We start from the raw sequence: 13,461 nt of genomic DNA on the forward strand, positions 1-13,461 counted from the left end.
GCCGCCCCCATGGCGGGACGCCGGCCGCGTCCGACGGGCTCCCCGCCCCGCGCTCAGCGCCCGCCCGGTGCGGCTGCGGGCGGGCGGCGGCTGCCGCCGCCTCCCATTGTCTGCGCGGCGCGGCCGGGCGGGCCCTGCCCCGCTCCCGCTCCGCTCCGCCGCCGGGCCCGCCCTGCCCTGACGTCACCGGGCCCCATTGGCGGCCCCGCCGTGTTTACAGCGGCCCCGCACCGGGGACCGAGCGCTCGTCGCCCCCGGAACGTGCCGCACACGAGCGAGTCAGCCCCGGGACGCGCCATCCATGGGTCACCTTCCCGCTCCTATCACAGTTCTCCTCGTTTCGCTGCACACACAGTATTTGTACTTATTGCTCTAATAAGGCAAAACCTGACAATTTCGGAGACTGTACAGTCCCACGGTCCACAGGAATCGCAAGCCCCCAGGCAGACTCCTCGGGCAGCAGGGCACGTTCACTTATCGGACTGCGAACAGACAGGGCTTCCCAGAGGAATATCCGACGCCTGACCATGAAGTCAGGCTGGCTCAGAAGACAGCACTCAGCATAGGAAATGAAATACTCCTTGCCTCAATTCAATCACATTATGATCAAAATGGAAAAGGACAGTCTGGGAAATGCAGTCATAGCAGTAGGAGACTGGCTTTCTGAAACAGTGTCCTTAATAATAGTGTGTGAAAGGAAAAAAACACCAAACTCATCTCAGCAGGAATATAAACAGAACCGACAAAGGCTTCACACTACACAGGAGTCAGTACAGGGGAGGATGAATAGAAACTTAAGAAGTTAACTGGATAGCTCCTATCAAGGGACAAGGTATCTGTGTCCTCTACCAATGCTCACATATCCCAGCCAGCTGCACCACAGCTTTTTAACATGGTACAAAACATTCATCCCTCTTCCCACAGAGAACCCAAACAGATCATCTTTTACGGTAACATCCAAGATGTAAACACCAGTCATCTTTACCCAGATGGAAAGAGGAGTGAAAAACTGTGAATACTGTTTATAACACAGACTTTTTTCCTATGGAAAGTCTCTTACTGCTGCAAAACATTCACTGGTACTGAGCCAACTCTCCTACCCAACTCTGGTATCCTGCATCTCATCACAGGCTAAGAAGGGCACCTGGTCCCACTAAACAGACACATGCTATGGGTTTGGTGATAACATTACCACTGTACAGGAATCATGTACCTCTCAAATGCCACAGGTAGCACACACACAGTTTGCTCACAGATGATCGAAGGCTGAAGTGAGAGTTTGGATACCACTGGTATGGCCTCATCATGCTAACACAAGCGAGCCACCATGCCCCATCCCTCCCAGTCTTTTTATATTCTCCAGCTGGGAAAGACAGCCAGATCACGCACTGAGAACCCAGCAGCAGCTGAAAGGCTGCCTGTCAGGTGCTCCTGCGTCAGTGCCATTTACATTCAGTGCCAGTCACACCCTTGTCCAACCCATACACACTTGACTCATCAGTACACACATGGCCTGCCCCTATTTTTAGGTTCTGTCCTCTTTCCTGCAGATGCATAAGTGTATGCCAACAGCACTCACAGCCGTTTCCACAAAATTTCTGATCACATCCTGTGCCAAGGAAACACTATCTCTACAGACATTTTATGAAAGCAGCAAAGGCTTCTGCAGAGGGCAAACACAACGTGCTTTCCATTGGGAATCTGTACTGAAATGCCTTTATAATTCCTTAAGCATCTGCCATGAGATCATCTCTGCCCTTCAGTTCAGCCTTCAGTTCTTCAGGCCTCATTTGGTTTTTGTTTTTTTCTTAAAAGAACCTCTCTACAGTGAATGGGAAGTGAGATCAAATGACTATAAAAGCACACAATGGCTTCTGAGAACCGAGTTTTACATAGAAAACAGAAAAGGCTGCCAAGTTCATCAGCAGAGATCAGGATCACATGAGAGTGCTTCCTTTATGAGAAAAAGGTTTGCTTTGAAAAGAAAGAATACCACTATTCAAATTAACTAGAAAAAATGCAAGAACACCAGCAGCTGGTGTCAACTGTCCATTTGTAAAAGACCTAACTCATCCATGGTGTGAAATAAGGAAAACTCAGAATAAAACAAGTATCTCTGTATAGTTCAGAAGAGGGTGCACAATCCTTCATAGCACAGCAGACACTGATGAAGGAAGAAGCCCTTCAGAGGATGGCACAGAACAGGCTGCCTTCAGACTCCTTCTCTGCTCATTTCTACACTTGGCTTAGTTCCTAGAAGCAGAAGCATGGTGGAAGATGCTCTCACAACCCTTCCCAGTCATTAGCAGGACTGGTCCCTGATCCCAAAGGCAAGTACTTGTGCTGTGCTCAAAAAAAAGTGATTTTTGTCTTAATGTAACTGAAAACATAGAGAGCAATTCACATGTAGAGTGATTTTGACTTTATTTTAAAGAATTTGTGGAAAGGAATTGTTTATCTAAACTTAGATGAGATGGAAATTGCTTGTTCTTTTTCTAGGGTATTCCTGGGGTATGGCTGTTAGCTCTATTCTCTCTGTCAATGGTCATTCCAACTGGAATCATGAACTGTGTTTCAACAATGCAAAGGAACTCAGAGTGTTCCACTGAGTTAATTAAAAAGAATTTTAAAATTCTTGTCAATATTTTGTGACTACAAATATTCCTTGAAAACCTTCCCTCAAGACTACGTAACAGTCAGTAGGGCAAGGATTTTAAGCAGGGAAATTAAAGCAAACAGAGAAGTCAGGGATTCGTGTATTTATTCAATTGATAGAATCAACTCACATTAGTTTTCACCTAGGCTAACATTTGCTCTCTAGCAGTAAATGAGAAGATGTAGCTGGTCCTTTAAATAACAGTGTAATCTGCTCCCTTTGGAGCACTGTGTATCAAGGCAGAGGCTTCTGATAAATCATGGTTAGTATAATTATTCAGTCTTTTTCCCTGAAGGGCCTCTGCAATGCAGCGGTCCTCTTACTTTTTTTTTTTTTCCCCTCCCTGTTAGCAATGCCCTAGTTTGTTCACTGCTGCAGTCCCCCTCCCTTCCACCATCACCACAGCATAACAGCCTCTAATTGAGAGCTGGGCTGCTAACCAAGAGCACCCAGAGAAGCTGCAGGGACACCAGAGACAGCACTCACAGCCACCTTCTTAGCTCCTCCCAGTTCAGCAGCACTGGGGGAACTGTCAAACAAGGGATTCAAAACCTACCCACTTGGCATGCCAACCCTGGAGAGACAGCTGAGCATCAATCACCATCACATGCTATAGCTGCACTCCACAGGCAGCAGGAGGCCTTGACAGCAGATGAAAAGCACCTACAGACTCTTACAATCCTCTCAAGTCAAGCAAATTCGATTTTGATGCTGAACATAAGGCTTAGTGCACCTCCTCGTTAAGAGCCAGTTCTGTTTCTGTTTGCAACCGTGCTTCTGCAGCCACATCACAAACCTCTCTTCACTCTGCAATACCCACAGTGCTCTGTCTCCATGCTGCTCTTTGGAAGTGCTACCATCCCAACTTCTTTAGCACGTCCTTCCTGTACATGCCTTACTATATTCCCATTTTCTGCTTAAATAAACAAACATTTTTCTAGATAAGCTCAAGTTTCAGAGTTCTCAGGAAAGACAATTCCAGGGTAAATGCTTCTCTCCTAGAAACTGAGCCATATGATCAGCTTTCTATTCAGACAAAAAACCCCACCCCTTTGTCACCCTGTATAAAAGACAGCAACATTTTCTTCACACCAGAGAGCTAATAAGACTTTTCAATGAGAGGACTTTGATTAACATTGCCACAGCCCTTCCTGTCAGGACAAACTTGCCCCTCTACATCCCTCCCCACCAGGAGCTGCTCTGCTATTCACAGTTCTACATTAGTTCTGCTTTCTTAAGGAATATCCCACTTTCCTTACCGTCCAAGGACAGCCAGTCATGCTGGGAGGAAGGCAGGGTTGGGAGAGCTCTGGCTTTATATTCAAATACCACAGAATTGGAGATGATCTGATTGTTGAAGGCAACTTGCAAAGTCACAAGCCCAGTGTCATGAGCTAAAAGGAAAGTACATCTTGTAAGAGAGAGAACTCCCTGCAGAAACCCCCAGCTAGGAATCACCCCATGTGCTAAATATTGGGCTGAGAGCAGGTGAAGAGATGGGGTGCTGAACAGTATTTTTCTGACTAGACATTCAAAAGTCCAAAATATCAGTTGGTATATTCAAACATGGAGATTTTAAGCTTAAGAGTCATCTAATGGGTTATTTTGGCAAAAGGCAGAATCACGTGTTTCTAAAGACTGAGCAGCCTCACTGCATTTCCAGTGGAAAGCTGGGGCCTATCAATGAAACCAAGTTATTGTGCATTCACTTGAAGTCATATATTGAGGGCCAACACTCTGTGGGGAGGTTAGAAGCGTTTCATGCTGTAAGTAGCAAAAGGCAAAATGTAGGCAAATCGAGTCAGCAGAGCAGTGAGTGCACCCGTGAGTGCACCCCTGTAATAGCTACTCTTTAATCTGCTCTTTCAAAACAAAAGGAATGCTTATAATTATTTTAAATTACTTCCCAATAATTATTTTAAAGCTAATTCAGAGATTCTAAATAGCATTTGTTGCGATTTGTTGTGATGTATCAAGACGCCAAATTGCTGTTCTCACACTAAACTGGTCAAAGAAAAAGGAAAATCTTTTGGATGCCAATGCACTTTTGTACATGTTTATGACATGACGGGGCTCCAAAACCCCAGATGTAGGAGAGCCGTGCTCCTTACCTGGGCAGTAGCAGCGCAGTACCCCTGGCTGAATTAAAGATGCAGGCACTGAGATCTGATCAAACAGACAGCTGTAATTATTGCTGGCTTCCTGCCACGGGCCGGTAATCAGGACTTTTACTCCTCCCTGTGAGGTAAAAAGGGAGAGACCCAAGCGTGACAGGAGAGGCCGGGGCGGGGAGGAGCGCGGCCGGACGCGCCCGCCGCCCCTTCCCCGCGGCCGTGCTGCCCTCGGGCGGCCGCCGCCGGCAGCGACACGGCCGGGCACGGGCACGGGCACGGGCACGGGCACGACAGCCCGGGGGCACAGGGCCGCCCGGTGCCGCTCCCTGCCCCCCGCCCCGCTCTCAGCCCGGTGCCGCCCCCGCCCGGTGCCGCTCTCAGCCCGGTGCCGCCCCCGCCCGGTGCCGCTCTCAGCCCGGTGCTGCCCCTCTCGGTACCGGCCCGGGCCTGCCGAGCTAGCCCCGCCGGACGCCGCTCGGCGAAGGCCGGGAATGTCCGGGCCAGACCAATCATCCACGCGGGGCCGCATCCCCCGGGAACCGGGCAGCGCTGCGGGACAGGGAGACCGGCCCGGAGCAGTTATTGCACACCCCCGTACAGACACAACAGTGCTCGACGGCCGGCCTAGGAAAACAACACCCCCCCACCTCTTTATTTTTAAATTCAAAATAACCTTCTCTTCCCATTAGTGGCTCAAACAGTCTCTTTCTCACACAGTCTCTTTCCTTCACAGCAGCAAGGTCTGTGCTGCTGCCATTTCCAGCTTATGGGGCATGTGACTGATTTTGGAAGTCAGTGAGATGGAGGGAAATGCTGAACTCATTAAGGCTGTGCCTTAATGAGGCCTTGGATTATTCTCTTAGGAACATCAGTGACAAATGTAAGGAACAGCTCCAGTTTGCAAATACTACTGCTCTACTGGGCCTAGGTAGTACCATGAAGCCATCATGTGGGGAAGACTTGGCTTTCAATGAAACAATACTTTTTTGTTCAGGTGTTTCCTAAGTGAAGAAAGGGCCCTGTCAGGATAATGAAGTGCTTAATTAAAAGTACACTCAGACATGCAAGCGGCCTTGAATGCTCTGACTTGGAGAGAAATATTTTCAAAGCTTTAACAAAACAGCTCCCATATTACCAAAGCAACAAAAGACAAAGCAGTAAACATGAGTGAGAAAAAGCCCAGGACTTACCTCAGGGTAAGACCATTCTGGTGAATAATCTGTCACCATGAACAAGCGCCCACTCTGCTGCAGCAGCCCCAAAGTGCCTTGTGCTGCAGCTGCCGAGACCACCTCAGCCACGTGCATGTATGCCATGGTGCTGGCTCCGTTCTCCGTGCTGCTCAGCTGCATGTTGGCTTGCTGAGGGCTGCAGCAAGGAATGCACATCTCGGCCTGGTTGTACGTGGCTCTGTTACTGTCTTCAGGCTGAGACAGTCCAGCACTGTCACCCGACACCAGCTGGTGTCCATACAGAGCATTGCTCCCACCTTCTACCGATATGAAATCATTAATTAGATCAGAAAACTGGTTGCTGAAGGAGATGTCAAAGTGGTCTAAGTTAAGCTCCATGTTGGAGGAGTTATTTAAGCTAGGATGGGCCACAGGATAGAGTCCTTGTACCATGTTTCCTTGGAGAATAGGGAGGTTGTTTCCATTCCTGATACCCCCGTTGGCCTCAGGCTGCAAGTAGTGTTCTGTGTTGCAGGCTTGAAGATCCCCTGATTTAAGTAGATTTTCATTTCCTTCTGCCTGCTGGGAGGTCTCCATGGGAACTTCAGCTTCTGCAGTCATAGCCTGGAAGTTTGCTTGGAACTGCATGAGCTGGAGAGAAGAGGTGGACTCTATTCTGGTTTCCACTGTGCCGTTACAGTTGGACGTGGTTTGGGACGAGGACTCTGTTTTCACATTGGAGATTCCTAACGTGTTCACAAATGAGCTACCTGTGTCATTCAAATTGTTGTGAGTGTTTTGTTCAAGGGGAAGAGGTTTGCTGGCATCCTGCAGAAAGAAGCTGGGGGAAGGGGTCTGATGGACGTGAGGGCTCTGGACGGTCTGATTGAAGCTGGAAGAATAGTCCTTGTTGGAGTCAATGGCACTGAAGTCCATCTGCTCCAGGGTGGTACTTGGGCTCAGACCTCCTCCAGATGGAAGTAAACCTGAACCAGTACTGAGTGTGAGAGTGTTAGATGCAGAGGTGGAGGAAAATGCTTCTTTGGACATCTGTTGTTCGAAAGATGTGTCCTCAGTTTTAATTTCTTTTGTGAGGGTTGTATTGAAGTTGAAGCTACGTTCTGTTGTGGGTGACTGCCTTATGTTGGTATTGATGCTGTCACTTTTCATACCTCCTCCACCATAAGTCTGCCCTTGCTTGGGATTGTTAAGAAAACAGTCTGGGTCAAAATTCATGGTGGTTTCTGGAATTTTCCTATTTCCTTCTAGAGTTGTGGAGAGCACAAGTTCCTCAGAGACAGTGCTGGGTAGCATCGACAAGCTCTCTGAACTGCCAGTTGTTGGAAAAGCAAACTTGTGTCCATCTGAACTCACAGCAAGTACCAGTCCTTGTGCAGCTGCATCTGAGGACAGAAGGTGCTGATTTGGGCCAGATGTGGGTGACATCGTGTACACAGCTTCACTGGTGACTTCTGACATAAATACGGTGGCACTTTGTGACAAACTTCCCATAACTGATGCTACAGCCATACTGGACACACCAGTGACAGCTGGGCTATCTGCCATATCTGGGTCACTGTTTAACCCACTGCTGATGGACACAGGAGAATTCTGGGTTGTGTCAGGGACCTCCACCTGGTTGGTAGAAGAAACCTCAGTGCTGTTTTGATGGAGCAACACTGGTTTTGCCACTTTGCCGTTCCTCTTCTCTCGGCTGGAGGCCTTGCCATGGCTGTGCTCGTTCTTGCCTTCAGAGACATCGTTATTTTGTACCTCTGAATGAGTGCTGTACCCACCTGTCCTTGGTTCAACCTTTGGTGATATGATGCGGTGTTTGGCACTGTTACACTTGTGATGCACACTGCTTCCTGCCCCTGTGCCAGAAAACAACAGGATTTGCTGTTCAGTAAATACAAGATCAGGACAATGCTAGTTGTGTATCTCGTGCCTGTAGCAAGGGACAGCTATGCTTGTGCACACATGTGCACACAGAGCACACAGTCAGCACTGGAGCTGCTGGAGAATGTTCAAGCAAGGGCCACCAGAAGAAAATCCTCCATGCATTAAACCAGCCAGCACCTTACTGGCCTGTAAAGGTAACGTCACCTGCATTCCTGAGAGCTTGTAATCAGGCAGGATAAAGTAAACAATTCTGTCTGCAAAGGCACCTTAGTGCCACAAACTCTGGTGCAGGGACTGCTTTTGCTGTTCAAAGAACAGCAGCCCATGCATTTTTGATGTTTCTTTCCTTAATTGATTAATTTTCCCTAGAATGAGGTAAGAACATTAATTACAGAACTGCAAAATGACTGAAGGGGGGAAGAAACCTCCTCACTATAGCTCATGGCTACAATTATAAATGCCATCTTCTGGGCAACATAAAACATCTTTGTAGCCCCCACAATTTGCTGAATCTTTTGTTGCTTGCCCTTGAAGAGGAACATCTCTATTATGTGTTCAAGATTTGAATGAGGTCACTTAAAGTAGTTCAAGACAGTGCTTTTGAGACTAAATACAATATTAAATCTCTCTATTCTCCTAGGTATAGAAATGAACAGGAACAAGGGAAAGACTTTCATGCTGTTGTATTTGTGGATGACAGTAAGGGATTGGGAATGTGTGTGTCAATGTGCAAGCCAGTTACAAAACAAAGCAATACTGTTGTGTTAAAAAGCACTGAGCAGACTTAGCACAAGACAAAACATCAAAGGGAAGAATAAAAGGATTCATGTTCAGATTTGCAAGCCTGGATCAAATGCTGAGCCTTAAGGGGTGAATTTTAATCCAAACTCAGGTATTTCAGAGGTCATCATTCTTATTTAAGCCTTGATTGTATAATGCAACTGCTCAAGAAAAGAAGAAAAAAATAAACCTTTGAAGCACTGACATCTTTCCTTTATAAGCTTTGCTAAAGACTAGTTAAAATGTCATATACTTTATTTGACCAAAGTGCTAGAAGGGAGCAGCTATATAGCAGATGAGTTGGGAAGTGAATCACTTAGCTTTCCACTGTCTGTGGGAAATGCTAACACTAAGGATGTTGTTCCTTGCTGCTGTAGTGTCATCCAAAACAAAGTCATCTCCTTTAACAAGAAAGAGATCTCTATTTTCATGATACCCAAATAAGATCTGCCTTATCTCAGTGATACCTTGCAGTTAACCACCTGAGCACTTTTCCAGAAGAGTGAGTTGCAAGGCAATAAATTCAGATGGTGAAGCTGGAAGAACATTAGATTTGAGGGTTTGGTAACAGAATTTGCACATGTAAAATGAAGGTACCTTTTTGAGCAGCTCATGTATGGACTGCATTTACTAGAAAGAACTGACATTTTCCCCAGAAGTTCCAGCTGCATCTTTTTATGCTCGAGACTTCTCCTGTCAGCTCTTGAGTTCATCGTGTCCCAGTGATTCATGAGACAGCATTTTTATCACCCCACTGCTATAAATCTTGCTCCCAGACTGGATGAAGCTGAGTCACTGTGTGCCCTCCCGAGGTACTCACCCAAGGTACCAGTGCAGAGACAGTTGTGTGTTCGAGGCTGGGGCTTGGTCTGGTGGCTGTCGAGGATCTGCTGCACGAGCTGCTCCACTGAGAACCCTGAACTGCTGTTGCCATTGCTGCATGTCCACTTGATGCCATGAACTGCAAAGGGAACAGTAACATTTCCCATCAGAAACTGCAAAATCATGCCAAAACCATCAAAAGCCACTCCAAATTACCAGCAAAAATCTATTCCTGCTGCTTTCTGTCAGAACTGAAAGGAGACCCATAAAAAGCAACAGTAATGGATACTGGCTTACTATTCTCTGCTCCTTGGTATCAACAGGCAATTCCTGAATTAGGAATACATAGAGGAAAAACTCCTCAGCAGAGTATCTGGCTCTATTTCAGTCTGCTGCTAACAGGGACTCTGCACTTGCAACAACTCTCTGTAGTGCCAGCAACCTGCACTGAAAACCCAAAAACAACAAAGGACTTGGTTCCATTGAAGTAAAGCAGTATAATTCCTAAGAGCCTTTTGGAATATTTTTCTGTCTAATATGAAAACAAAATCAGCCTTATAGTAAAATCAGCAGCCAGAAATACACCAGAGTAACAGCAAATGCAAACCTTCTGCCAGGTCTTCATTGTCAGATCCCGGGTGGCAGCAGTGAAGGCTGACTCATTTTTTGGGAGTGACTAACAGACACTGTGTGAGCTCCTCCTCAGACTTGGACGACCTTTCAGTAATTTGGGGAAATGGACAGGTGGGTGATGTTACAGAACAGGTTGCAAACTGAAGCTCTTTCCTTGGGAACTCTCTGGGCCTGTTAGTTATTTAAATAAGAATGCTAGACTGCATACAGATACATGACTTGAATAAGGACTCCCTCTCAGAATATTTTAGTTGCAGAATTTCCTATAATAGTGATATTTGCAACCTGACTTACAATGGAAATGGCACTTATAAAATATTTTATCCATAATAACTGACTCAAAGCATCTTCTGTCTCTTTTAATGTCTCTCTGAGCAATTTATATGTGCATATAATTTATTTATCCTTTAAATGTACCACAGCTCATATGCAGATTTTGGAAAGTGCTTATAAGCGACAACATAATTTCTAAGGTGTCCTCATGTCTGGCAGCTTCTTTCAGAGAGTCTCTGCCACAGTCTGTCAAGGCACATTCCTTGCATGTTGTGTTCTAAAATCCTTAAACCAGAATACACAACATCAAAGCTGAAGTCCCATGGACTTAGGCTTTGTAGTAAAGCCAGAGATCTCTGTGTGGTGAAGGTCCCTGATGTGAAGGGGGGAAATCCTGGCAGCAGGTTAGGCTGCTGCTCCTGTACAGCCACAGGCTGGGGCACAAGCCAAAAGCAGCATTGTGCAAGGAGATCAGAAGCAAATGAAGGGATGTTTGTGACATCTAATGACTGTGGTCACAGGGGCAGCATATCCTGTGAACAGTCTTCTGTTCTTCTCTCTGATGCTGCTCACTGAGTGTGTCACACACAGCTGGTGGAACAGAGCTCCTGGATCTGCTCTGTGAAGCAGTTTTATTGCTTTTTTGTTACCTGTTGCCTATTGCCTCCTCACCCACTAATCTCATTTTGCCTAACAGCATCTCATCTTGGTCTAGTTTTATACTGCAGAATTCACATTGCTATTGGCCAGGCTGGATAACCTGCAGAAATACTGTAAATCAGGTTTACAAGTATTCTTCCCCATATCACTATTTAAAGTGCTGCAGATAGTTTTGTAATAAGTCCCTCTATGTTTGTTTGATGACCACATTTATTGTTATTGTACCCAACAGATTTTGCTTCCTAGTATATTCACAGTTTTGGATTTTCTCTTAACACTCAGTCTCTGTTATGACATCTAAGTTAGACATGCTTGCCACTTCACTACCTCTGCTCACATTCATTTTATTATTTAAGGTACATTGTTCTGTCACCAGTGATATTATGTCTAATAAGTGATGTCCAAATAACAATTTTACAAAAAATACCTTGTCAGTGAGATCAGAATGCAGTCAATACTTTGGATGTTTTCAGCTATACAACACAAAGTTACTGAGCTGCAATTATTATTGAGAAACTTTGCATTAGGTAATTTCTGGTTACTTCAGAAATGCTTTGCTGAAGAAGTGAGCTGGTGTCCGTGTTGCTGGGTACAGAAAGTCTGTTTTCCAGCAGGATGGCAGCACTGCTCCCTACTGCTGCTAAATCCTGGGATGAGCAGAGCATCAAGGGGGCAACTTTGGGAAGTGAAATCATGGCTCGGGGTTTGTGTATTCATGATGATGGTTCTTAAGTCTGAATCAAGCTGTGAGCTAGGAGCTAAGGCATAATGGACAGCTCTATAGCTGGGTACTTAGAGAACCATGCCTATTATTTTCATGTCCTTCCAGCACAGCAAAGTCCCACTGAGGATCAATTGCTGCTGAGGAAAGGTCCCTCTCTAGCCTTGCTCCAGCTGATCCTAAAGGGCTCTGGCTCCAGCTTCTGTCCATGTGGTGCCACTTTTTTTTTGGTACTTATGTTCCCCATATGCTATGAAGGTTATAAAATAAAAAGCCAGTGAAGGGTGACAGATTGCAAAAAAAGAATGTCTGGATGCTTAATGCAAATTATCCACTATCTTGGCACATCCAATATGCAGATTTTCTTCCTCCTTCTTTTAAAGAAAGACTCCTGTGCCTGGTGAATTGTTAGTACTGAATACCAAACACTATCAAGATGGCTTTTAACATGTCACGCTTGGCTTCCTGACACATAATGAATCAGCAGGAAAGGAGATTTCTATAGGGAAGAAAGTGCATTATGAAAGGAAGGCTAATAAAAAGCATACACACATACTCTTCCTGCTTCTTAGTGCTTCAAGAAGTGAAACCACTGTAGAACTATGTTTGATTAAATATAGCCATAATATAGGAACACAAAAGGGAAAAAAAAAAAAAAGACTGAAGCTTAGCAGAAATTCTGGAAAGGATTTTAATCCGGATTCCTGTTCAGACTTCTACTGCAGTTCTCGATAATTTAAAGTGAAAGCTGTGAACTGCTTCAACACTTTACTTCTCAGTGATACCATGGAGGGGTCTAAAAGCTGCTGCATTACAGCAGCAACACATTCCTCCTGCCACACACCCTCTGCACAGTGCCTGCAGCACAGTGCAGCCAGACAGAGCTACTGGAGCTGCACTGGGTGCTCAAAGGAGAGAATTGAGGCTGGTCCACAACTTAGAGAGCTAATGCTGCTGCAATCTGTTTTTACAAACTTGGGACCTCACCTTTCTTCTCTTTCTTCCTTTTTGAAGAAAATGCAATAAAAATGACCTTCTGATAGTGCCCAGCAGCTCCTGTTCATTAGCACTGCCAGGACTTTGACCACCATGAGCGAAGGCCACCATGATCTGAATTACCAACAAAAAAGCTGCTCAGAATCCAAAGGAAACTTGCACACAGAAACACAAGTGTCCAAGTTTCCTACACCACCTTGGCTATTTCTGCCTTCTGCTGCTGCTGGTGGTACTCAATCCTCCACAACTTCCTGGCCTGCAGTCCTGCTGTCTTGTAGATATTTTCCTCCTCCCCATCACCTGAACTCTACCTCACTGTCTCATCATCACTCTAAACCGCTAAACACCCTTTCAGCTGTCTCCCTCTTTCCCTCCCTGTGGTTTCCCTACCCTAACCAAAACTTGTCCCTAAAATACCATCCCACATTTAAATCTGATAATTTCACCCTTTCTGAATTTCTCTTTGCCCCTTCAAGCATTTTACACTTCCTGGTTTATTCCAAAGACCTTGCTCTTCCACACCACCCCTCCAGAACACAGCTTACACATACATGTACATGTACAGTACATTATGAAGCCATTCCCTATACCCTCCATGTGGCTCCTCTGCCCCAGTTTGGTTAAGCCTTTTGTTACTTAAGTGACAACAATCAGATCTCCCCCATGAAAGTGGTAAGTTGGATAGACTGGTACAGCTAGAATATCTAGAATCATCAAGGTCAGGTTTCTGTT

At 45.7% G+C, this 13,461-nt stretch overlaps 1 protein-coding gene across 4 annotated transcripts in view; it reads right to left on the bottom strand.

The window, feature by feature from the left end:
- CAMTA1 (calmodulin binding transcription activator 1) overlaps positions 1–13,461 on the bottom strand; it is a 242,353-nt gene that overhangs the window by 36,451 nt on the left and 192,441 nt on the right. For all 4 annotated transcript variants that reach the window (XM_050982727.1, XM_050982724.1, XM_030233537.2 and 1 more), the window contains 4 exons: positions 9,445–9,585; positions 5,961–7,816; positions 4,768–4,894; positions 3,916–4,050 (listed from right to left, as the gene is read on the bottom strand). In XM_050982727.1, the coding sequence (XP_050838684.1) occupies positions 3,916–4,050; positions 4,768–4,894; positions 5,961–7,816; positions 9,445–9,585 (2,259 nt within the window). The remainder of the gene's footprint in view (positions 1–3,915; positions 4,051–4,767; positions 4,895–5,960; positions 7,817–9,444; positions 9,586–13,461) is intronic.

This window comes from Serinus canaria, chromosome 21, assembly GCF_022539315.1.
Source record: "Serinus canaria isolate serCan28SL12 chromosome 21, serCan2020, whole genome shotgun sequence".
Taxonomy (NCBI): Eukaryota; Metazoa; Chordata; class Aves; order Passeriformes; family Fringillidae; genus Serinus; species Serinus canaria.